Source organism: Schistocerca nitens, chromosome 9 (genome assembly GCF_023898315.1).
Source record: "Schistocerca nitens isolate TAMUIC-IGC-003100 chromosome 9, iqSchNite1.1, whole genome shotgun sequence".
In the NCBI taxonomy this organism is placed as follows: Eukaryota; Metazoa; Arthropoda; class Insecta; order Orthoptera; family Acrididae; genus Schistocerca; species Schistocerca nitens.
This window is the reverse complement of record NC_064622.1, coordinates 425,361,010-425,387,449: the sequence shown is the minus strand read 5'-3', so window position 1 is coordinate 425,387,449 and position 26,440 is coordinate 425,361,010. Positions and strand designations below refer to the sequence as shown.

The window sequence follows — 26,440 nt, the reverse complement described above, 5'->3', positions numbered from 1 at the left end:
CTACATTTTATATCCTCTCTACTTCGACCATCATCAGTTATTTTGCTCCCCAAATAGCAAAACTCCTTTTTCTACTTTAAGCGTCTCATTTCCTAATCTAATTCCCTCAGCATCACCTGTCTTAATTCGACTACATTCCATTATCCTCGTTTTGCTTTTGTTGATGTTCATCTTATATCCTCCTTTCAAGACACTGTCCATTCCGTTCAACTGCTCTTCCAAGTCCTTTGCTGTCTCTGACAGAATTACAATCCATGGATTTTAATACCTACTCCGAATTTTTCTTTTGTTTCCTTTACTGCTTGCTCAATATACAGATTGAATAACATCAGGGAGAGGCTACAACCCTGTAACACTCCCTTCCCAACCACTGCTTCCCTTTCATGCCCCTCAACTCTTATAACTGCCATCCGGTTTCTTTACAAATTGTAAATAGCCTTTCGCTTCCTGTATTTTACCCCTGCCATCTTTAGAATTTGAAAGAGAGTATTCCAGTCAACATTGTCAAAAGCTTTCTCTAAGTCTACAAATGCTAGAAACGTAGGCTTGCCTTACCTTAATCTTTCTTCTAAGATAAGTTGTAAGGTCAGTATTGCTTCACGTGTTCCAATATTTCTACGGAATCCAAACTGATCTTCCCCGAGGTCGGCTTCTACCAGTTTTTCCATTCGTCTGTAAAGAATTCGCGTTAGTATTTTGCAGCAGTGACTTATTAAACTGATAGTTCGGTAATTTTCACGTCTGTCAACACCTGCTTTCTTTGGGATTGGAATTATTATATTCTTCTTGAAGTCTGAGGGTATTTCACCTGTCTCATACATCTTGCTCAACAGATGGTAGAGTTTTGTCAGGACTGGCTCTCCCAAGGCTGTCAGTAGTTCCAATGGAATGTTGTCTACTCCCGGGGCCTTGTTTCGACTCAGGTCTTTCAGTGCTCTGTCAAACTCTTCACGCAGTATCGTATTTCCCATTTCATCTTCATCTACATTCCCTTCCATTTCCAGAATATTGTCCTCAAGTACATCGCCCTTGTATAGACCCTCTATATACTCCTTCCACTTCCCTGCTTTCCCTTCTTTGCTTTGAACTGGGTTTCCATCTGAGCTCTTGATATTCATACAAGTGGCTCTCTTTTCTCCAAAGGTATCTTTAATTTTCCTGTAGGCAGTATCTGTCTTACCCCTAGTGAGACAAGCCTCTACATCCTTACATTTGTCCTCTAGCCATCCCTGCTTAGCCATTTTGCACTTCCTGTCGATCTCATTTTTGAGACGTTTGTATTCCTTTTTGCCTGCTTCACTTACTGTGTTTTTATATTTTCTCCTTTCATCAATTAAATTCAATATTTCTTCTGTTACCCAAGGATTTCTACTAGCCCTCGTCTTTTTACCTACTTGATCCTCTGCTGCCTTCAGTACTTCATCCCTCAGAGCTACCCATTCTTCTTCTACTGTATTTCTTTCCCCCATTTGTGACAATTGTTCCCTTATGCTCTCCCTGAAACTCTGTACAACCTCTGGTTTAGTCAGTTTATCCAGGTCCCATCTCCTTAAATTCCCACCTTTTTGCAGCTTCCTCAGTTTTACTCTACAGTTCATAACCAATAGATTGTGGTCAGAGTCCACATCCGCCCCTGGAAATGTCTTAAAATTTAAAACCTGGTTCCTAAATCTCTGTTTGACCATTATATAATCTATCTGATACCTTCTAGTATCTCCAGGATTCTTCCATGTATACAACCTTCTTTTATGATTCTTGAACCAAGTGTTAGCTATGATTAAGTTATGCTCTGTGCAAAATTCTACCAGGCGGCTTCCTCTTTCATTTCTTTCCCCCAATCCATATTCACCTACTATGTTTCCTTCTCTCCCTTTTCCTACTCTCGAATTCCACACACCCATAACTATTATATTTTCGTCTCCCTTCTCTACCTGAATAATTTCTTTTATCTCATCATACATTTCATCAATTTCTTCATCATCTGCAGAGCTGGTTGGCATATAAACTTGTACTACTGTAGTAGGTGTGGGCTTCGTGTCTATCTTGGCCACAATAATGCGATCACTATGCTGTTTTTAGTAGCTTACCCGCGCTCCTATTATGTATTTATTTATTTTATTCATTATTAAACATACTCCTGCATTACCCCTATTTGATTTTGTATTTATAACCCTGTATTCACGTGACCAGAAGTCTTGTTCCTCCTGCCACCGAACTTCACTAATTCCCACTATATCTAACCTTAACCTATCCATTTCCCTTTTTCAGTTTTCTAACCTACCTGCCCGATTAAGGGATCTGACATTCCACGCTCCGATCCGCAGAACGCCAGTTTTCTTTTTCGTGATAACGATGTCCTCTTGAGTAGTCCCCACCCGGAAATCCGAATGGGGGACTATTTTACCTCCAGAATATTTTACCCAAGAGGACGCCATCATCATTTAACCATACAGTAAAGCTGCATGCCCTAGGGAAAAATTACGGCTGTAGTTTCCCCTTGCTTTCAGCCGTTCGCAGTACCAGCACAGCAAGGCCGTTTTGGTTAATGTTACAAGGCCAGATAAGTCAATCATCCAGACTGTTGGCCCTGTAACTACTGAAAAGGCTGCTGCTCCTCTTCAGGAACCACACGTTTGTCTGGCCTCTCAACAGATACCCCTCCGCTGGTGTTGCACCCACGGTACGGCCATCTGTATCGCTGAGGCACACAAGCCTCCCCACCAACGGCAAGGTCCATGTTTCATGTGGTAGGTGGTATTAGATATCAATGTGAGAATGGGGAAGAATTTTTTGAAAGTGTACATCTGGAGCACAGTGATGCAGGAAGTGAGATGTAGACCACTGGAAATCCAGATAAGATAATACTAGTGGTATCAAAGAATGTTAAAAATTAAGTGGGAACTAAAGTACACAGTGAACAATTACTAAAAAGAATAGATAATAATTGAAGCATATGAAAGACGTATACCAAGGGGAGCAACAAGTTAGTAGAGCATCTGCAATTACATACAGGATTAGTGGGTTTGACACTGGGTGTTCCAGTAGAAGGGAAAAATAATAGGGTTGCAGAGCAAAATTAGAGTATGCAAAACAGATTATAGAGGATGTTGTGTAGAGGTTAGCACAAGTTGGGAAGAAGTGGAAAGCAATTTCAAGTCAGTCAAAAGATTGGTGACTTAGAAAAGGTATTCTACAATTTATTTACACCTCTTTGAGTCGTACAGCTATTCTGCGAGAGTGACATTGATTACCATTGTGTTGTTACCAATTAGAAAAAGTGCATTATGTTTTATGGTGTATATTGTAGTTAACAAAAGTTTGTTTCCACAAGGATAACATTGTTTGATGTTTCAAAAAGTAATTCAGACATTCCATTAGTTGCTGTAGACAGTCTGTATTGTATAAACTGGCACTTGATTCTCAGCTGTGGTTTTTGTATCCCTCAAATGTTTTATTTGTTTTCTGGATATTTGTTTATTAGCTGTCTTTTCTGTTTACAGGGGGATAGTGTAATAAGATATTTTGAGATAACAGCTGAACCTCCATTTGTGCACTATATAAACACATTCCAGACACCAGATCCACAGAGAGGCATTGGAATGATGCCTAAGAGGGGATGTGATGTTAACTCTTGTGAAATAACAAGGTTCTACCGGCTAAATAACTCTGGTCTTTGCCAAGTTATCACAATGACAGTTCCACGCAAGGTAATGAGTGTGTCTTTATCTAACTACTAGATAGTAGCAACTGGAAGATCATCCTAAAATTTAATTTTGTGTGTTATTTCCTATCAGAACTTCTAATTTGTATGAAAAACAGAGACTCAGAATAAAAAAGGAGCTGTTTAAATAATTATAAGGGGCTAAGCCTGCTATGGTGTGCTTCTTTGTCATATTTGTTCTTCATATGTATCTGTAGTAGTAATAGGAATATAGAGGGAAACATTCCACGTGGGAAAAATATATCTAAAAACAAAGATGATGTGACTTACCAAACGAAAGTGCTGGCAGGTTGATAGACACACAAACATACACACAAAATTCAAGCTTTCGCAACAAACGGTTGCTTCATCAGGAAAGAGGGAAGGAGAGGGAAAGACGAAAGGATGTGGGTTTTAAGGGAGAGGGTAAGGAGTCATTCCAATCCCGGGAGCGGAAAGACTTACCTTAGGGGGAAAAAAGGACAGGTATACACTCTCTCTCGCGCGCGCGCACACACACACACACACACACACACACACACACACACACACACACACATATCCATCCGCACATACACAGACGCAAGCAGACATTTGTAAAGGCAAAGGGTTTGGGCAGAGATGTCAGTCGAGGCGGAAGTACAGAGGCAAAGATGTTGTTGAAAGACAGGTGAGGTTGAACGGCGGCTCTCCAGCAGGGATACGACTTCCTCAAATCCTGCCCTGAAATGAGATCCATCCTTCATGAAATCCTCCCCACTCCACCAAGATTCTTTCCGCCGTCCACCTAACCTTCGTAACCTCTTAGTTCATCCCTATAAAATCCCCAAACCACCTTCCCTACCCTCTGGCTCCTACCCTTGTAACCGCCCCCGGTGTAAAACCTGTCCCATGCACCCTCCCACCACCACCACCTCCTACGCCAGTCCTGTAACCCGGAAGGTGTACACGATCAAAGGCAGAGCCACGTGTGAAAGCACCCACGTGATTTACCAACTGACCTGCCTACACTGTGAAGCTTTCTATGTGGGAATGACCAGCAACAAACTGTCCATTCGCATGAATGGACACAGGCAGACAGTGTTTGTTGGTAATGAGGATCACCCTGTGGCTAAACATGCCTTGGTGCACGGCCAGCACATCTTGGCACTGTGTTACACCATCCGGGTTATCTGGATACTTCCCACTAACACCAGCCTGTCAGAACTCCGGAGATGGGAACTTGCCCTTCAGTATATCCTCTCTTCTCGTTATCCGCAAGGCCTCAATCTCCGCTAATTTCAATTTGCCGCCGCTCATACCTCACCTGTCTTTCAACAACATCTTTGCCTCTGTACTTCCGCCTCGACTGACATCTCTGCCCCAACTCTTTGCCTTTACAAATGTCTGCTTGTGTCTGTGTGTGTGTGTGTGTGTGTGTGTGTGTGTGTGTGTGTGTGTGTGTGTGTGTGTGTATATACACATGTCCTTTTTTCCCCTTAAGGTAAGTCTTTCCGCTCCCGGGATTTGAATGACTCCTTACCCTCTCCCTTAAAACCCACATCCTTTCGTCTTTCCCCCTCTTTCCTGATGAAGCAACCATTTGTTGCGAAAGCTTGAATTTTGTGTGTATGTTTGTGTTTGTTTGTGTGTCTATCGACCTGCCAGCACTTTCGTTTGGTAAGTCACATCATCTTTGTTTTTCGATATGTAGTAGTAATAGTTAATACAAAACTTTTAAATTAAAACTATTGCGTAGTAGAGTGTAGGAGTGGATGACGCCAGTTATAAATCTCAGCAAAAGTAAGCTTGTAACTTTATGAATATAAAAGATTTTAATTTGCGTGATTAAAACAGTCTTCAGTTTTGTAACAAACCAGCATGTTTATTGCTCATGTTTGCCCAGTGAGGAGGACAATAATTGAAATAAAGTGATATTAAAAATTCCAAGTGCTCAGTGCACTTGTAATGACCAACACTTTCTGCTGTACCATACAAGTACATACAGTGTACATAATTGTATATTATTTGATACATTAAGACAAGTATACTGTGTGTGCTAACAGTTTTTAATGCTGATGTAACACCTAATTAAAAGTTCTGCTTAAAATAATCCCTGAGTTTGAATAATTGGTTTGTTAAGAAATCAACTGTAGTTATTAACTGCTGTTTAATCGTTTTACCATCAAACTTAAGTGTATCAGAAGTAAAATTGTAGTATTCACAATAGTCTTTGATCAGATTTTTTTCCTTTATGAAATAAAGAAATGCATGATAGTGATATTATTATAAAACTGTTGTTCTGAATAAGAGATGGTGTAATGGAAAAGGTCTTGACAGCATTATTTGTAGGAGCAGAACTATTGTGACATGTTTGTATTCCAAACACTACTGTGTAATTTAGGAGGAGGCTCACTTGACAGCAAACCATGACCCAGTACAAATCGGATATTGTATTTTGTTGCAAAGGCAGATGATGCAACGAACAAAATTCTGGACTTAAATTTGAGAGGAACATCTTTCCAGTTTGTGTCTTGCCATCTAGACTTGTGTTTTCCCATTATTTCTGTAAAATCATTTCACACAAATATGGTTACTTCAAAAAGATTTTGGACAGTTTGCTGCCCCATGCTTATGAAATCTGATCTAGTGACTCACTTTTAAGAACATTGAGGTTTTAATCCTAATTTTCCTTCCTTTTTGTTCAGTCAAATGTCTTCAATAACAGTTTTTTTTTTACAGTCTAGAGAATAAATATAAAATGCTACTCTTGGGTCCAGAAAAGTGTTTGTTATGTCACGTTGGAAGATTTTTCTTCAGCAACAATGTCTTGCAGTTTTACAGTTTTTACATTGACTAAATGTCTAACAAAATTGCATGTCACGCCTTTCCTTATAAATTTATGAATGCATTATTTATAGAATAGATAACTGATTTACTATCCAAGGCGTTTCTTGATGGAGAGAATGGTGGTTATTCTTGAAGTGCGTAAATTAACTTCAGAAGTCTTTAAATTAACTTAAGAATAGGTACTGTTAGTCTACAGAGAAATTATTATTCATGGATGATGAAATGAAAGTTTTTATAAACACAATTCATTGTATAAATGGCATTAAAACTTTCCAAACTTATGTGTAAAGTTCTCAGTATTTAAAATTCCTACAGATTTCTCATGCAATGTAGAATTGCATGGCATTATGGCTTTTTATGAGCAATATCAGGCAGGCATCACATTGGCAGGTATGCCTAATAAAACACATAAATAAGTTGCATCTGTAGTCTGTCAGGTTCAGCTTGCAAAATTTAACAGACTTTGTCAGAGAATCTGGCTTTTACTAAAATATCCAACAATAGCAACAAACCAGAAGTGTAGAACAGTAAAAAATAAAAATAAAATAAAATAAAACAGTGTAGTTGCATATTTATTGATATGTAGCTATTTCAATTTCTGCTGTAAGTGTTAACGGTGGTATGATTTGTAATAGCCTTTCTCTCTCTCTCTCTCTCTCTCTCTCTCTCTCTCTCCACTCTGTAGTTAAACAAAGTGTTTGTTTCACAGTCAGAGCTGTTTCAAGAAGATCTCTACCCTGACACTGCTGGTGACACAGCGGCATTGTCAGCAGAAGAATGGATAAATGGGCAAGATGCAGAGCCGATACTTATTTCTTTAAGAGATGGATACCAACCAGCTGCTCAGAAATCTGACTTGAAGGTTAGCCGTAAACCAAATGTATTGGACAAGATGCCCCCAAAGGGTGGACGTGGTGCATCATCTGCCAGTTCAGGAGGAAGCAGTGCTGGAGGTGGAGGATCTGGAGCCTCACTTTCAGTAAGTATATAACTGATGTAGCAGCAGACTAAAGTGGTAAGGCGGGTGAATATGTGGGGAAGGCTCTTTATAAAATGTTCTCTTTTGGTGACTTCACTGGCAGCTATGTTAAGGTCTTGTTGAACATAACTGGTCTGCTAATACTTGATATCGTTTTTTACTTCATTTACCATACTGTTATAATATTCCCTTTTTCTCCCATTATAGGGTTCATTTTTGGTAGGTTTTCTGATTTATACATATATATAACAAAGATGATGTAACTTACCAAACGAAAGCGTTGGCATGTTGACACACACACACACACACACACACACACACACAAAATTCAACCAACGGTTGCTTCGTCAGGAAAGAGGGAAGGAGAGGGAAAGACAAAAAGGTGTGTCTGCTTGTGTCTGTATATGTGCGGATGGATGTGTGTGTGTGTGTGTGTGTGTGTGTGTGTGTGTGTGTGTGTGTGTGTGTGTGTGTGTGCGCGCGAGTGTATTCCCTTTCCTTTTTCCCCCCTAAGGTAAGTCTTTCCACTCCCGGGATTGGAATGACTCCTTACCCTCTCCCTCAAAACCCACATCCTTACGTCTTTCCCTCTCCTTCCCTCTTTCATGACGAAGCAACCGTTGGTTGCGAAAGCTTGAATTTTGTGTGTGTGTTTGTGTGTCTATCAACATGCCAACGCTTTCGTTTGGTAAGTTACATCATCTTTGTTTTTAGATATATTTTTCCCACGTGGAATGCTTCCCTCTGTAAATGTGCAGATGGATATGTGTGTGTGTGTGTGTGTGTGTGTGTGTGTGTGTGTGTGTACCTGTCCTTTTTCGTCCTTTTTCCCCCCAAGGTAAGTCTTTCCGCTCCCGGGATTGGAATGACTCCTTACCCTCTCCCTTAAGACCCACATCCTGTCGTCTTTCCCTCTCCTTCCCTCTTTCCTGATGAAGCAACCGTGGTTTGCGAAAGCTTGAATTTTGTGTGTATGTTCGTTTGTGGCTCTTATCAACATACCAACACTTTCGTTTGGTAAGTTACATCATCCCTATATATTCCCCCTTTCTTTAACCCATGTTTCTCCTTTGGATGTCCTCTGTCCAGAACATTTTCTGTAATTGTTGGTTGAATCAAACATTGAGGTATTCTTTCACCCATTATTTTGAACATCACCTTGTGATTACTGTCTTTTGGATATCATTTTCTGATTACTGTGTGTCTACTTTTTTTCTCTTACTGTTGTTCATTATGAGCGGGTCTAGTTTTTGGATAAAAAGTTCTTGGCTAACTCTGTCTCAAATGTGGATAAGATCACAATCTTTTGATGACTGCCTCGGTCATCGAAAGCTTGGGATTTTATCTGAACTACTTCTTCTACTTCTACTTCTACTTCTACTTCTACATGATCGCTCAGTGGACCGCATGCTGCTACAAGTTTCCTCCTCCATTGTATTCTGTCCATTGCTGCTATCTATCATCTGTCCACATTTATTTATTCTTGATTTAAGTCTTCATGGGGGCCATCCCTCCAATGCTTCTTGTGTCTCCCTGGTGGTCTCTTTCCTGTAGGTGTGAAATCCAGGAGCTTCATAGACCATATGTGATCTTCCATCCAGGCCACATAGCCGGCCCACTGCATTCGTTTCGCTTTGATAGTTCCTGCTATGTTGGGCTGCTGGTATAGTTCCTCAACCTCTTGGTTGTGCCTGATCGTCTGTTCCCCTGTGTCTGCATCCAGAACCAGACCGAAGATCTTCTGAAGCACTTTTCTCTCAAAAACGAGGAGCGCTTATGGAAGTCCTGTTTCCGGATACTCTGTCTCACAGCCATATAGAACAATAGGCTGGATCAGGATTTTGTATAGTCGAATCTTGAATTGTCTGGAGAGAGATCTGGACCGAAGCCTTTGTGCTAGGCCATGGTAAGATCGGTTAGCTGCTTGTATTCTGGCATTGATCTGTGCTTCATGTAATGAGTTGTCAGTGAAAAGTGCCCATAGGTATTGTAATTTGTGCACTCACTTGTAGGAGTGGTCTCCCTCCAAAACTTGACACAACAAATTAATCCAGAACTTTTCATTGCAGGACTCTTTCACAAAAGACTTCATAGCCATATTTACCTAGTTTTTGCTTTGATTCTGACTTATTTTTCCTACATTTGTCAGAGTTCCCAAGTTGTACCTAGTAGTTTCAAAAGTATTTTTATGATTTTTTCCCCATTCCTAATATACTCAACATATGGTCTGTGTTACAATCTGCTCCCCAAGATACTCATACATATTCCATTCTGTATGGAATAGCCACATGGTCAGTTTGATTTACTATTGTTAATTTGGATGATATTCATATTGCTTCAAGTGAATGTAGTTATGCTAAAATTTTCAGCTTTATAATGTGAGATCATTTGCCATTCCAAGTCAACCACGTTATTGCAACTTTCTTCATGTAAGTTGGAATTGGTAGTGGCTGATTTATAAGTTTCTTCAGTTTTCATTTATGCATTAAAGTCCTCAAAAACTAACATTATACTTGGTGAATAAATCAACAACAATAAACAGGTTTTGAAAATATATTGGATAGATAAAAAATCTACTCGGGAAGCAGCAGCAGGAGCAAAATCATATGAAGGTTAAAGAAATATCCAAGGTTTGACCCAAGCGGCTCCCTGTTCTGGCAGAAGTGTTGAAGTGGATGGAAGAGAGGGACAAAGGAAAAGGACTGACTAGGTTTAGAAAATAGAGAGAATCATGAAAAGTCATCTATACACTGGGTCAGGGTTAAATCATTTGTTATCCCTGACCACCATTTCTGGGTGTTGTTTCTGTGATTCTCCCCATTTCTTAAACCTTGCCAGTCCTTTTCCTTTGTCTGTCTTTCTTCCTTTTCAATCCTTCTGCCTGGAGGAGGAGTGATGTATAATGATTCAGGCTGAATTAAGATTATGAGTTTAATCTAGTTACATGCTTCAATACTGAATCACAGATTTGTGGAGGCAGAATGCTGTTCCATCTTAATATTAGTTTTGATATTTTATTCCCTTAGTTCTTCCCATTATTGTAGCAACTTGGGATAAGAAATCCTGCTCCAGAAACAACTGGACTTGAATGTAGTGAAGTGAAACATGGTTAATAACTTTGATGTTGAAATGAGATGGCTTATGACTAGAGGCACCTGTTTGTGGTGAAAATTTTTGCCCCATTTCGTCATTTTTAAAAAGTTATTTTGGTGTATTTTTCGCAAGTTTTTTTCCATTTCGTCAATAATTTCGCTAAATTTTATTTCCACTTTTCAGCAGTAAAAGGTAAAGGAAATACATTTATGGCACATTTGCAGTGAAAAATCTTTTATTTTACGTAAATTGAAAAAGCATAAAAATTATAAATCTTATTAAAAATGATTCAAATGGCTCTGAGCACTATGGGACTTAACATCTCAGGTAATCAGTCCCCTAGAACTTAGAACTACTTAAACCTAACTAACCTAAGAACATCACACACGTCCATGCCCGAGGCAGGATTCGAACCTGCGACCGTAGCGGTCGCGCGGTTCCAGACTGATGCGCCTAGAACTGCTCGGCCACCAGCGGCTGGCTCTTATTAAAACACAAATACCAAATCATGAAAGTTTGGAAAACATTTATCCTGTCCTAGCCTATGTACACAACACACAAGTCAGTCGGAGAAATATAAGGATACCATGACTTTCATATTACTGGGAGTCAGAGCTGTTCTCCTGTCATACATTATATTGCAATATCTAGAAAATGATCTCTCACTATCAACATTACTGACTGGGATCCACAAAGCCTTCACTGCAGCTTCCACAAAAAGTCCTGCTTTCAGGGAAAGAAGAATACCAATCACAACATCTTTACCTTCTCTACAAGAACTAGCTACTAAATCCCTAAACAATGTGTATGGTACAAGAAATTCTGACGTTGGAAGTTCTTGTAGAATGGGAATTTTCTTTATCAGCTAAGAGATTTCAGCACTGTCTAAATTGCCTTTTATTATGTTTCTCGGATCAAACAATTTACCTATAGAAGTAATGACAATTTTTCCTGTATCACACTCCATTAAGTGGTTCAGTTTTGTAAGACTTGCTCTACGTACAGACTGGAAGAGTGATGTTAACTGTACTTGCATATTCTCTGGCAGTTTAAGAAGTTTTTCTGAGGTTGTCTCAGAAAAAAATGCATCCTCTAGTAGCTTAAATCTCTTTGCAAGGTAACCAAGCTTAGACTACAGAAGATGAATTAATGGTATCTTGGTGCCCACTAATGTCAGCAGCAAATTGCAACATTTTGAGCAGTGTTCAACAAGAAAAATAGCTAGGCATTTAATTTTTTTTTGCTTCAGCAGAAGTGAAAGCTTTAAAATAATTGACAGCTGCACTCTCATCTTCAACAGTTTCAACAAATTCTACTATATCACAGAGATATTCTCCAAGGTACTCGACACTTCCAACCCCGAGTTCCACCTGGTGATGACAGGAATAGGGAAAAGTTTAGCTTTTGTGGGTACACCTACATATTTCTGAGCTAAGAATGTATGCATGCTTTCTCTTTCTGGTATTAAGGAAGATGTGTTTCGTCTGCAAAACACAATGGTTCAAATTACAAAGTTCCACAGACCACACATTGCCAACCAAATTTAATTTATGAGCCCAGCATTGTGTGTGTACAACCCTTCTGAAACTAAAGCCCTAACTGGATTTATACACTTGTCCATATAACGGGCTGAATCTGGAGTTGTAGAAACTACATTTCCGTACTGAATTTCAAGTTTCTGTATTACACTCATAATTGCTTGCGCACATTCTGTAGCATTTGCAATAACTTTCACTCCCCCGACAAATAACTTCTGAACTGCACCATCGCCACAACTAAGTACTTTTATCAGTGATACAGATAGCTGTACAGTTGGTGCAACCACAACGGAGGGATATCTGTTGAGAGGCCAGATAAATGTGTGGTTCCTGAAGAGGGGCAGCAGCCTTTTCACTACTTGCAGGGGCAACATTCTAGATGATTGTCTGATCTGGCTTTGTAACATCAACCAAAACGGCCATGCTGTACTGATATTGTGAATGGCTAAAGCAAGGGGAAACTACAGCTGTAATTTTTCCCAAGGGCATGCGGCTTTTACTGTATGGTTAAATGATGATGGCCTCCTTTTAGGTAAAATATTCCGGAGGTAAAATAGTCCCCCATTTGGATCTCCGGGTGGAGGACATTATCAGGAGAAAGAAAATTGACGTTACGGATCGGGGCGTGGAATGTCAGATCCCTTAAGTGGGTGGGTAGGTTAGAAATTAAAAAGGGAAATGGATAGGTGAAAGCTAGATATAGTGGGAATTAGTGAAGTTTGGTGGCAGGAGGAGCAAGACTTCTGGTCAGGTGAATACAAAATCAAATAGGGGTAATGCAGGAGTAGGTTCCATAATGAATAAAAAAATAGAAGTGCAGGTAAGCTACTACGAACGGCATAGTGAACGCATTATTGTAGCAAAGATAGACATGAAGCCCACGTCTACAACAGTAGTACAAGTTTATAAGCCAACTAGCTCCGCAGAGGACAAAGAGATTGAAGAAATGTATGATGAGATAAAAGAAATTATTGAGATAGTGAAGAGAGACGAAAATTTAATAGTGACAGGGGACTGGAATTCAATAGTAGGAAAAGGAAGAAAAGGAAAATTAGTAGGTGAATATGGAATGGGGGTAAGGAATGAAAGAGGAAGCCGCCTGGTAGAATTTTGCACAGAGTGTAACTTAATCATAACCAACACTTGGTTTAAGAATCATGAAAGAAGGTTCTGTATGTGGAAGAGACCTGGAGACACTGGACGGTTTCAGATAGATTATGTAATGGTAAGACAGATTTAGGAACAAAGTTTTAAATTGTAAGACATTTCCAGGGGCAGATGTGGACTCTGACCACAGTCTATTGGTTATGCACTGTAGAATAAAACTGAGGAAACTGCAGAAAGGTGGGAATTTAAGGGGATGGGTCCTGGATAAACTGAAAGAGCCAGAGATTGTAGAGAGTTTCAGAGAGAGCATTAGGGAACAATTGACAAGAACAGGTGAAAGAAATACAGAAGAAGGCGAATGGGTAGCTTTGAGAGATGAAAAAGTGAAAATAGCAGAGGATCAGGTAGGTAAAAAGTGGAGGGCTATTAAAAAACCTTTTGTAATAGAAGAGATGTTGAATTCAATTGATGGAAGGAAAAAAATATAAAAATTCAGTAAATGAAGTAGGCAAAAAGGAATAGAAATGTCCCAACAATGAGAGCGACAGGAAATGCTAAATGGTTAAGCAGGGGTGGCTACAGGACAGATGTAAGGATGTAGAGGCCTATATAACTAGGGGTAAGATAGATACTGCTTACCGTGAAATCACACACCTTTGGAGAAAAGAGAACCATTTGTATCAATATTAAGAGCTCAGATGGAAAACCACTTCTAAGGAAAGAAGGGAAAGCAGAAAGGTGGAAGGAGTATATGGAGGGTCTATACAAGGGCATTGTACTTCAGGGCAATATTATAGAAATGGAAGAAGACATAGATGAAGATAAAATGTGACCATTTCACAGAGCACTGAAAGACCTAAGTCAAAACAAGGCCCCAGGAGTAGACAATATCCCATTAGGACTACCGTATTTACTCGAATCTAAGCCGCACCTGAAAAATGCGACTCGAAATCAAGGAAAAAAAAATTTCCCGAATCTCAGCCACACCTGAAATTTGAGACTCGAAATTCAAGGGGAGAGAAAAGTTTTAGGCCGCTGGTCTATTGTAATATGAGACACAATTTAGGTAGAATAAATGACGATACAGCTACAGTAGTTTGGTTCGAGTCATAAGCTTAGCAGTTAAGCTTTACCAGGTAGCCATTGCTATGCGTCAGGCGTGCTTCGTCTGGTTTGAATGGGTTGCTTATTTTTCTTTGATCTTTATAAGTGCCGTTCTCTTTGTTATAGGTGTTTACGTCACTCTAGGCTGAAAATGCATTATTGTACTGTGTCAGTTATTGTTTGTCGCATTCTGATAGTGTTTACGACCTGTCGCCGCTCGCGGCATGGCTTGCTTACGTGCACGCTACCGCCGCTTACAATAAAAAAAAGAAAGGAATTGTCTCATTAGCGAAACAATGGCAAGAGATTGCTATTTGTTGTTAATTATACTGCTGCTTTCTTTGATAATGATCAACAAGAACCAAATAATAGACTGCGTATGATAGATGTTCTGAACGACAGTTTAGCTAAAATTTTTCTCCGTTTGAAAATCTTTGCAGACGCCTCTTTTGTACATTACATTCTGCACAGAAATTAGTCATCTTACATTTAAAATCTAGTCAGTTGCCGTGCTTCATTTCTGACTGTATCACTATTAGGCATAAGAATAGTACGAATATAAACATGACACGATACGATTATTCTTCCGCATTTGCTGCTGTCTCACACTAGTTTCGTAGGTTATTAGGTAGACAGGATTTAAATGAGATAGCAGCAAACACGAAAGAATACATGGCAAAATGTTTATATCCGTATTATTCTTATGTTGAAGAAAATACTGCATGTGATTCGCAATTCATAAAAGTTCATATTAGCAACCATCTCTTCTCACAGGTAGGAAAAAATTCAGAACGTAGAGTTGGCCATATTGACAAACATCCCAAATAGTCCTGCCAGTCGGATTTTCGTAGTACATTGAAATGCTGCTACATTCGAAGATGAACAACACGGAATTTGTATTTACTTCGTTGGATAATGTATGAAAATGCAGTGGTCGAAACTCGGGGCGGAGAAAAAAGCTCGTCTTACACCTTTTTTTTTTTAAAAAAAAAATTACTTACTGGCGCAGAGGTTTTGGCGTTAGTATTTATCTTTGTGCCTGCAAAGCATGCCTGTGTAGCGCTACATATATTCGACGGCAGAAGTTAGTTCTGGCGGCACCTACCAACATTTTTCAGAACTTCCATTTACTTTGCACTCGATTCTAAGCCGCAGGCGGTTTTTTGGATTACAAAAACCGGAAAAAAAGTGCGGCTTAGATTCGAGTAAATACGGTACTAATTGCCTTGGGAGAGCCAGCCCTGGCAGTATTGTACCATCTAGTGAGAAAAATGTATGAGACAAGTGAAATACCCTCAGACTTCAAGAAGAATATAATAATTCCAATCCCAAAGAAAGCAAGTGATGACAGGTGTGAAAATTATCAAACTATTAGTTTAACAAGTCACAGCTGCAAAACACTAACGCGAATTCTTTACAGACGAATGGAAAAACTGGTAGAAGCCGACCTAGGCGAAGATCAGTTTGGATTCCATAGAAATGTTTGAACACACGAGGCAATACTGACCCTACGACTCGTTTTCGAAGATAGATTAACGAAAGGCACATATACATTTCTAGCATTTGTAGACTTAGAGGAAGCTTTTTACACTGTTGACTGTAATACTCTCCTTCAAACTCTGAAGAAGGCAGGGGTCAAATACAGGGAGCGAAAGGCTATTCACAGAAACGAGATGACAGTTATAAGAGTCGAGGGGCATGAAAGGGAAGCAGTGGTTGGGAAGAGTGTGAGATAGGGTAGTAGCCTTTCCTCGATGTTATTCAATCTTTATATTGAGCAAGCAGTAAAGGAAACAAAAGAAAAAATTGGAGTAGGAATTAAGGTCCAGGAAGAAGAAATAAAAACACTGAGGCTTGCTGATGACGTAATTCAGTCGGACAGGAAAGGACCTGGAAGAGTAGTTGAACAGGATGAGCAATGTCTTGAAAGGAGGATATAAGATCATCAACAAAAGCAGAACAAGGATAATGGGATGTAGTCGAATTAAATCAGATAACGCTGAGGGAATTAGATTCGGAATTGAGACAGTTAGTTTTGGTATTTGGGGAGCAAAGTAACTGATGATCATTGAAGTAGAGAGTATATAAAATGTAGACTGGCAATGGCAAGGAAAGTGTTTCTGAATTAGAGAAATTTGTTAACATAGAGTATAGATTTAAGTTCAGGAATTCTCTTCTGAAATTATTTGTATTGAGTGCAGCCGTGTATGGAAGTGAAACATGGACAGTAAATAGTTTAGACAAGAATAGAATAGAAGATTTTGAAATGTGGTGCTACAGAAGAATGCTGAAGATTAGATGGGTAGATCATGTAATTAGTGAGGAGGTACTGAATAGAATTGGGGTGAAGAGGAATTTGTGGCACGACTTGACTAGAAGAAGGGATTGGTTGGTAGAACACGTTCTGAGGCATCAGAGGTTCAGCAATTTAGTACTGGAGGAAGTATGGAGGGTAAAAATTGTAGAGGGAGACCAAGAGATGAGTGCACTAAGCAGATTCTGAAGGAGGTAGGTTGCAGTAGCTATTCAGGGATGAAGAGGCTTGCACAGGATAGAGTAGCATGCAAAGCTGCATCAAACCAGTCCCTGGACTGAAGACCGCCACAACAACAACAACAACAACAACAACAGAGCAAGTTGCCAATATCTGCACCACATTGAAATGTTATCAAGATCTGCTGAATATTTATGCAGCTTCTCTCAGATAGTACTTAATTAGAGAATATTGCACCATCCGCAAAAAGCCTGATTTTACTATTAATATTATCTGCAAGGTCATTAGTATACAACATGAACTTCCCTGGGGCACACCTGAAATTACTAACACATATGATGCTGACTCTCCATCCAAGGTAATATACTGCATCCTCCATGTCAAAAAGTCCTCAATCTGGTCACAAGTTTCACTTGATTCCCCATATGATGGAACTTTTGACAATAAGTGTGTGTGTGTGTGTGTGTGTGTGTGTGTGTGTGTGTGTGTGTGGTACTGAATCAAATGCTTTTCGGAAATCAATAAATATAGCATCTACCTGATTACTTTGATTCAAAGCATTCAGTACGTCAGTTCGTGCGATTTCGCATGATCATTGTTTTTGAAATCCTAGCAGCTTTTCACTGAGGAGGTCATTCTGTTAAAGATACCTCATTATGTTTGAACTCAGAATATGTCAAGAATGTTGGATGGTAGTTTTGTGCATCACTTCTCCCGTTCTTGTAGACGAGTGTGACCTGTACCTTTTTTTAAGAGCTGGGCATGTTTTTTTCGTTCGAACTATTTATGATAGATTATAGTTAGAAGAGGGTCCAACTCAGCTGCAAATTCAGTATAGAATCTGACAGGGATTCTGTTAGTCTCAGGAGCGTTGTTCAATTTTAACAGTTTCAGCCGTTTCTTGACACCACTGACACTAATACTTACTCTATTCATCTTTTCAATGGTACGAGGATTAAATTTGGGCAATTCCCCTGTGTTTTCCTTTGTAAAGGAACATTCGAGAATGAAGTTCATCATTTCAGCTTTTGCTTTGGTACCCTCAATTTCAGTTCCTGCGCCATTTGCTGGGGACTGGACACTAACTTTAGTGCCGCTAACAGCTTGTATATATGAGCAGAATTTCTTTGGTTTCTGTAAAAGGTTTTTGACAGTATTCTGCAACAGTGGTCACTGAAGGCTTCACGCTTTTCTCTGACACCTCAACACATTTCATTCAGCATCTCTATGTAGCCTTTTGCTCTGTTTTATAGCTGTTATGCAGTAGTCTGTTTCTTTAGAAGTTTTTTTTATGGTGACTGTATACCATGGAGGACCTGTCTCATTATGAACTGTTCTGCTGCATACATATCTGTCCAGTGCATAGTCAACTACTCTTTTATATTGGAGCCATAGTTCCTCTACATGGTTTTGCCCTGTGTTGGAAGTTTCAAGCCTCTCATTGATATGACACCACTGATTTTTTTATCTAGTTTACTGAACATATATATTTTTCTGCTTGTTTTAGTTGTCCTTTGTATTTTGGTAATCATTGTTGCCAAAACAGCGTCATGGACACCGATTCCATTTTTGGTGAGGACATCATCAAAGAGGTCAGATCTGTTTGTTGCCGTTAGATCCAATATATTTCCATCATGATTGGGGTTCCTAACTATCTGTTTTAGATAGTTTTCAGAGGAGGCATTTGTTAATGTTTCACAAGATGTCTTATCACGCCTGCCACTAACAAAATTGCAATTTTCCCAATTAATTGCTGGATGATTAAGCTCCGCCAGTGATTACAGTATGATTGGGGGACTTATGTACAAGTGAACTAAGGTTTTCTCTAAAGTTTTTAGTGGGCAATAGAAGGATGCCAGCCTTGATGCTGAGTCTTGCCAAATAATCTCATATGCACCTTCAATTTATGTCTTGGTGGATTTTAGTTTCTTATCTACTGCAACAAATATGCCAATTTCATTTCCCGTTTGCCTATGCTTTCAATATACACCTAAATTTTCCCCAAAAATCTCACTGCTATCAATTTCAATTTTAACGAGCTTTCTGTACCTAGTATTATGTGAGTTTGACTGACTTTCATCAGTATTTCAAACTCTGGCAGTTTTGGGGGGGGGGGGGGGGGGAGTACAAAATTTGTGGTAGTCAGAGAATTGTTCAAGGAATAATACTGATGGTATATAATGAAATTGTTTAGTTTATATTTTCATGCTATGGTCCGTATCAAGAATTTGACTTTTTTACAGTGACACAGCAGCTGTTTTAAAATATTTAGTGTCATAATTGTAAGCAAAGGCTTCTGATATTTCTATTGCACATTCTTTCAAAAGTGTGCCATCCCTGAAGCATTTTTTATCTTTAGCTAATTCTACATATGAAGCTTTTACTCTTTCTCTATAAAACTTTATGGTTCGGGCAACTCGTGGAAAAAGTAATAATAATTTTTTTTCTTAATATTTGTCCACGAAAATGCATTATTCACCACGAAACTTAATGTCTTTTTGGAGCAAAGATTACTACATTTGTTTTGATGTAAGCATTTTTTCCCTATTAACCCAAACACTGTTTCTGTCAAAATTGTGTACAGAAAAATCGTTAATCTCCTACACCACATTAAAATACAGTTTTCAGTATTCTTTCTTTTGTACATTCTCGTAAACTGTAATAGAAATGTAGCCATAGGAATAACCAGTATCAAAATAGGAATAATAGCCACAGTAATAATGAAAATGAAACATGAGGAACAGTGCAGTATTAAAGTGAATAAATCCGAGTAAATCGCCACCAAGGCCAAGTGAACCAGTGAAACATCAGTGTATGAAGTCTGACAGCAGATGAAGGTATGAGAGCATATGCTTTGATAAAGCTGTCACAGAGATGCTCCCCCTACCGACTGCCAATCAATAAATGATCAGGTAACCATAGTAAGTGACAAGGTCGTGACAGCACAGTGTGAATAGACTTGGAGGGTGAAGACCTCACTTGAGGGGAATGGTTCACGAGCCATGCTGTAATAGGCCTGGTTCGGGTCAAAACTGTGTGTTATGTCTCCAGTTGTGAATGGGACAGCGAGTCTTATCTGCAGTGTTGAGTCTGTCACCACATCTCAAAGGGTCATGTCACTTTACAACAAGAAGGGTAGTCAACACAGGAAGTTGTCCGCTAAATTAGAACACATTACAGTTACAGAATTCAAACATTCAACTACTTTCATGAGAGAGAACACAATGAAGTTCTGCTCAGCCTCATAGTGGTTGCCTCTGGTGAACACCACCAACTGATGAGTGCTACTTGCGAATTAAATCATGTAGTTACCTTGAGGAGAATGTAACAAGGGCAATTGGGAGAGCTGTCGACACACAGTCTCCAGTTGATCAGTTTGGCATAGGGATTGTGGTTATTGCTGAAACAACTGGGTGTCAGTTTAATGCTGTAATTAATATGATCTTATCCTCACAATCCCTATATCACCAATACTTAGGGGGTTGTAGTACATTTCTGGAGTCATCTCTTAAAGCCGGTTCTTGAAACTTTGTTAGTACACTTTCTTAGGGCAGTTTGTCTATCTTCGAGTCTCCCAGTTCAGTTCTTTCAATATCTCTGTGACATTCTCCCATGGGTCAAACAAACCTGTCACCATTCGTGCTGCCCTCCTTGTACACTTTCAGTATCTATCTGCTTTTAGTCCTATTTGGTATGGTTCCCACACACTTGAGCAACATTCTAGAACCGGTCACTCAAGTGATTTGCAAGCAATCTCCTTTGTAAACTGATTGCACTTCCCCAGTATTCTGCTAATAAACAGAAATCTACACCTGCTTTCCAGTACTGAACCTATGTGATCATTCCATTTCATATCCCTGCAAAGTGTTACACCCAGATATTTGTACGAGTTGGCCAATTCCAACAGTGACCCAATAGTATTACCATACGACAGTTTTTTTTTTTTTTTTTTTTTTTTTTTTTTTTTTTTTTTTTTTTTTGGTTAAGCACACAATTTTGATTTTTTGAATGTTTAAAGCAAGTTGCCAATTTTTGCATCACTTTGAAATATTATCGAGATCTGACTGAATATTTATGCAGCTTCTTTCAGATGCAGATAAGCCTGAGGTTACTATTAGTATTGTCCGCAAGGTAATAATGCAAAATTACAAACCAAATCAAATTTTCCAAATAAAAATGACACCTTTCTTTGACAAGGTTTCTTTAAAAAGAAAAATTGTAGTACTGCTGCTGTGGCTAATTGATTTCATTTTTTACTCAGGTTATTAGTAAAAAAATAAAGAAACACCTGTTATAACAGAGAGAAAACAAGTACTGAAAAATATCAGTTATGCAGAATTAAAATACTGGTATTGGTTTTAGCTGGTCAGTTTTTCCCATCCCTAGTTTGACCTCCAGGTATCCATTATAAACAGTACAAATCCCCAGGACTGTAGTGTGAAGAATGAGGGCAAGCATTTACGTAGAATGGAACTTGAATCATTAATCTTGGGTTTTCTTCATCAGTGAGTGAAAAATTTGGCTGATGGCTGATGTTTAAGTAGTCTGTGTGGAGCCATTTATCAAAGTATGTGGCGCCATCTATCAAAGCAATTCATAGGCATGCAGTCACACCGGTTTAGCAAGGAGGTGGGTGAAGTCGTATTTCGGGCTACTTCCACATAACAGTGTGCATGGCTCTCATCATTATTCATTACTAGCTGACCCGGTGGACTCTGTTCCGCCTTAAAGCCAATAAATAATCAGATTTTGGATGTTAAGTTTCATTTTTATTATGAAATACAAATAAAAAATTAAGTATTTTAATGATTCTTTGTTTTTTGGTGCATAGCTTCCACTCTTCAATTAAGTACCTTGTGATACACGACAATTTTTGTTTTATTATCAGGCACAAGAACAAACTACGCAGATGGTCTTCCAACCCGTGAACATGCCACGTATAATTGACCATGTGAAAAACATGGATATTCCAGATTTAAACCACAAACTTTCAAGGTTTGGCCTTGTGATTTGTTAATGGTCATGGCGAATGCAAGACGGATCGGAAATGGAAGTCTTTTAAACTCGAACGGCGTATCAGTTAGGATCATCGGGATCCTCGGAATAAGAACTTCCTCACCTTCGAATTTTCCTTTGAGTATCGTCGCGTAAAGAACATTGTTCATCAATTTACTTACCACCAAACATGTATCGTTGCACAATTTTGGTTGGTTTATGTTTCGAAGCATGATTACTACAGAGCCAACTTTTAGGCGTAAATTGTGCGGTTGTAAGCCAGGCACATCCTAGGTGTTTAAAAATTCAATTGGATTGTTGATGGCTTCATCTTCATTTGTTACACAGTCAATAGATTTGAATGAATGCATTTTAAGATTTTAAACATGGCTGTCATCCTTTATTGTGATGAATGCATTTTACCAATGATCTCATTCTGAATTATGTAGTTTAGGTCATCTACATCTTTATTCTTAGCCGCTAAAATTGCTCGCTCACTCAACCATTCATTACTTTTGTAGTTAGTAATGATGTTTGGGAATACTTCATTGATAAGTTAGTCTTTCGATGAGACAAAGTTGCAGAAATTATGAGGAAATGAAATCAATCCGCTCGATTCTTCGACAGGCACTGGACCATTACTGATAGTCAGCAATTGCTCAGAGAAATCTTCAGCAGATGTATCATTAAGCAATGCAACTCTCATGTTTGGTGTCAGCTGAAGTTTCTTCACATAGCGCCATAGATTCGATGATTTGAGGCAAGCATTTATTTTGTCTGCAGCCGTAAGGCAGCACAATCCATGCGTTTCTCTGGAAAACTTCAATGCGCCACAATACTCACAAATAACGTCCATAGGCCCAATGCAAACGCAAGGATGCAAGCAGTAATCAGTGCTGCAATCTTATCTAAACGCTGCTAGATTCAAATCATCTCGTGATAAATCTCTTCTTGTGTGTCGAAAATTATCTACATGTTGATCTCTGTCGTTCTCTCGATGATTTCGCATTGCCAACCGAGCCGTTTCACGGGCTGCCTCACTTTGCTCTTGTGATTGAGAAGCACGAAGTCGAGCCATACTAACGCGGCGCTCTTCACGGGCAATTTGTTGTTCTTCTTCAGTCCTTTCATTCACAATGTTTTGTATTCTTCTTGCATTACAACTTTGTTGAGAAATATTTGATCGTCTTGATCGCGGTATTGTTAATGATGATTCAAAGAAAATACAAATTATTTCTTTAAATTTTTAATTAATGATATATACTGATACTTAACCATAGACGTTTAGCTGTCATTTGCGTTTTGTTATTCCATGCCAGATGCATTTTTTTCATACCACATTTTATAGTAGTTGAATGGGATAAAAAGTATCCTATGTCCGTCTCCTGGTTCTAAGCTACCTCTCCACCAATTTTCAGCCAAATTGGTAGGACATGTTTTGAGGCATCAAGGGATCACAAATTTAGCATTGGAGGGCAGCGTGGAGGGTAAAAATCGTAGAGGGAGACCAAGAGATGAATACACTAAGCAGATTCAGAAGGATGTAGGTTGCAGTATGTACTGGGAGATGAAGAAGCTTGCACAGGATAGAGTAGCATGGAGAGCTGCATCAAACCAGTCTCAGGACTGAAGACCACAACAACAACAACAACAACAACAACAACATATAGATTGAGGATATTTTGTGTGCTGTGTATTATTAGGACAGGATTCTCCAACAGCCCCTACTGCCAACATTTTGGTAATGGGTTAATTTTCAAGACAATAACATGTGAGCACATTGCATCCAACTCACGAGCACCTTCCTTCAGGTGGCACGAATCAACTGAATGGAAAGGGCAGTGGTATCTGCTGACTTGAACTCAATTGAGCATGCATGATACCAGTTAAAACTTGTGTGTGTAATCACAGTACTCCTCCCTAGTGCACTGGATTACGTCAGGAGAGTTTCCATTGAAGATTAGGACAGGCTTGAGCACCAGTGTCTCGCACACCTTGTGGGCAGTATGTCAAGGAGATCCCAGGCAGGTTACAATGCGTGGGATGCAGAGACATTTTATTGAATGTTACCCATCAGCAGATGTTAATTTCAGAGAGGTGCACATTCAATCTGCCTTAATTTTTGGTATTTTTTTCTTTTTATTTAACAGTAAAGATTTATATAAATTCTTTTTCTCTCAATCTGTGCTCCCTTGGAATTTAAACAGGTATGTGTTTACAGATGTCCAGATACTAAGGAGGGGGGGGGGGGAGATTGTTAGTTTAAATTAAGCATATACTACATAGAGAATGAATTTAGCAAACCAATATACGAGGAAAGTTTGAGAAGTTCACGGAATGGAATAGAAAAAAAGTCTTTACATCACTGAAACTTTTTTTATTTTTCAATGTAGTCGCCTTGTAGATTAATGCACTTGGTCCAACGATGTTCCAGTGCCTTGATCCCATCTCAAAAATGAGTTTCCTCCAGGCCTACAAAATAGTTGTCAACTCTGGCTATCAATTCTTCGTTTGAAGTGAATCTTTGTCCACCAAGAAAAATTTTCAGTTTTGGAAAGAGATGGATGTCTGACGGAGCCATATCAGGTGAATAAGGCAGGTGTGGCAACAATTCATGCCTTAGTTCGTGTAAGTTTGCCATGACGACGGCACACGTGTGTGGGCGCACTTTGTCTTGATGGAAGGTGACTTTCTTCCTTGCTAAACCTGACTTTTTTTCACATATCTTTTGTTGCAATTTGTCCAGGAGGTTAGCTTAGTATTCTCCAGTAATTGTTTGCCATGTGGGGAGGTAATCTACATACAGAATACCCTTCGCATCTCGTAACACTGATGCCTTGACCTTTCCTGCCCTAGGAATTGTCTTTGCTTTCTTTGGTGGCAGAGAATCAGCATGTTTCCTCTGCTTTAACTGTTGTTTTGTCTCTGGCGTATAGTAGTGCACCCAAGTTTCATCTGTGGTTACAAATCTGTGCAAAAAATCTTGTTCGTATCTCCTAAAACAGGCCAAACGTTGTTCAGATATGTCCATTCTCATGCGTTTTTAATCCAGCATCAAGAGTCACGGTACCCATCTTGCAGATAATTTTTTTCATTTATAATTCTTCAGTTAAAATGTGATATACCCTCTCAGATGACATCTGGCAAGTGTGAGCAGTTTCACGCACTTTCAATTGGCGATCCTCCATGACCATTTTGTACACTTTTGCAATAATTTCTGTGTGGATCATCATCTAAGCTCTTCTGACCAAATTTAAATTGATTTGTCCAATTGGCAACAGTTGAATGTGAAGGAGCAGAGCCCTCTAGTGTATTCTGTAAATTGGTATGAATGTCCTTTGCTTTCATGCATTTCTTTACGAAATACTTAATCACTGCTTGAATCTCATTTTTTTTCCATCATTCCAAATCACTACGCAGGAACAACAGAGCCACATCACCACCACAGCTCTCTTCCAAGAGCACTGACGCGACATGTGTTTACAGGCAATGTCCAATGAATATCACATCAACAACTCATTGCGCTAGCACTGACCTCTCGTGGTGATTTCGAGAACTTTTCAAACCGCACTCGTACAGTGTCTGACCAAAAATGTGAAGCATAGAATGGTAGGAGGAGACAAAATGAAACTTCACGCTCTGAGAGGGAGTGTAATGTTATTTTAGTAATTACAAAATTTAGTCAAATTTACAAAGAACATTGCAGTATGAGCTCTCGTATCAATATGGCATTGCAGTCCCTCTGGCACGGGTGCATGCACTGATTCAGGAGCTAAGGGATTCATTAAGCCATCTCTTGAGGAAAGCTGGCCCACAACTGTTGTGGTCCTTGTTATCCTGGATAATAGAACTGTGATGGAGTTGACAACCAAGCTGGTCCTACACATTCTATCGCCGACATATCTGGGGGATCTTTCTGGCCATGGGAGTACATGAGGACACAGGATGACGTACCATTATGTTGTCAGCGTACCCTCAGTCGGTACCAGCCGTGACCTGAAGTCATACCCAGTGGCTTCCTATACAGTGGACAGCAGGAGTAACATTGCTGTACCTCTCCAAAACGTTGGAAGAATGGTATTTCCTCCCAGGTTGCTGCTGTACTTGCTGACAATGGTAATCTGGTGTAGCACAGAACGATTCATTGCTAGACACAATATGATGCCATTCATCAGCAGTTCACACTTCTCTGTGCCTTTTGTGATGTGGTGTTAGCAGCAATCTTTGTATGGGACAGTGATTCCGTAGTCCAGGTGCTGCTAGTCTCAGACCAGTAGTGCAGGATGACACAGAATGTTGCAGGCATTGATGTGAAGGACTACGTTTGATGCACAATACGGTTGTTCCTTGTGATGATCAGACATAACTTTGATGAAGAGTATGCCTGCCATTACATTCCCAAGCAGTCAAAGATCAGGACACAGTCAGATCCATGTACCCCCATATCCATAGATATTGGATGAACAAATATGCTGAGCAATAGGAGGCCCACAATGAGGCCCTTTTCAAATTGTCAGGTGCTGATAACACGGCATTTCCATGAAATGCATAGTGTTCAGTCGCCATTTAAGGCTGTTTACAGCCCTTTTACACCCTACCAG

At 39.4% G+C, this 26,440-nt stretch overlaps 1 protein-coding gene across 2 annotated transcripts in view; it reads left to right on the top strand.

Annotated features, from left to right (window-relative positions):
- Window positions 1–26,440, top strand: part of LOC126202975 (coronin-6) — an 85,190-nt gene that overhangs the window by 55,586 nt on the left and 3,164 nt on the right. For both annotated transcript variants that reach the window (XM_049937118.1, XM_049937117.1), the window contains exons 7-8: window positions 3,501–3,707; window positions 7,239–7,508. In XM_049937118.1, the coding sequence (XP_049793075.1) occupies window positions 3,501–3,707; window positions 7,239–7,508 (477 nt within the window). The remainder of the gene's footprint in view (window positions 1–3,500; window positions 3,708–7,238; window positions 7,509–26,440) is intronic.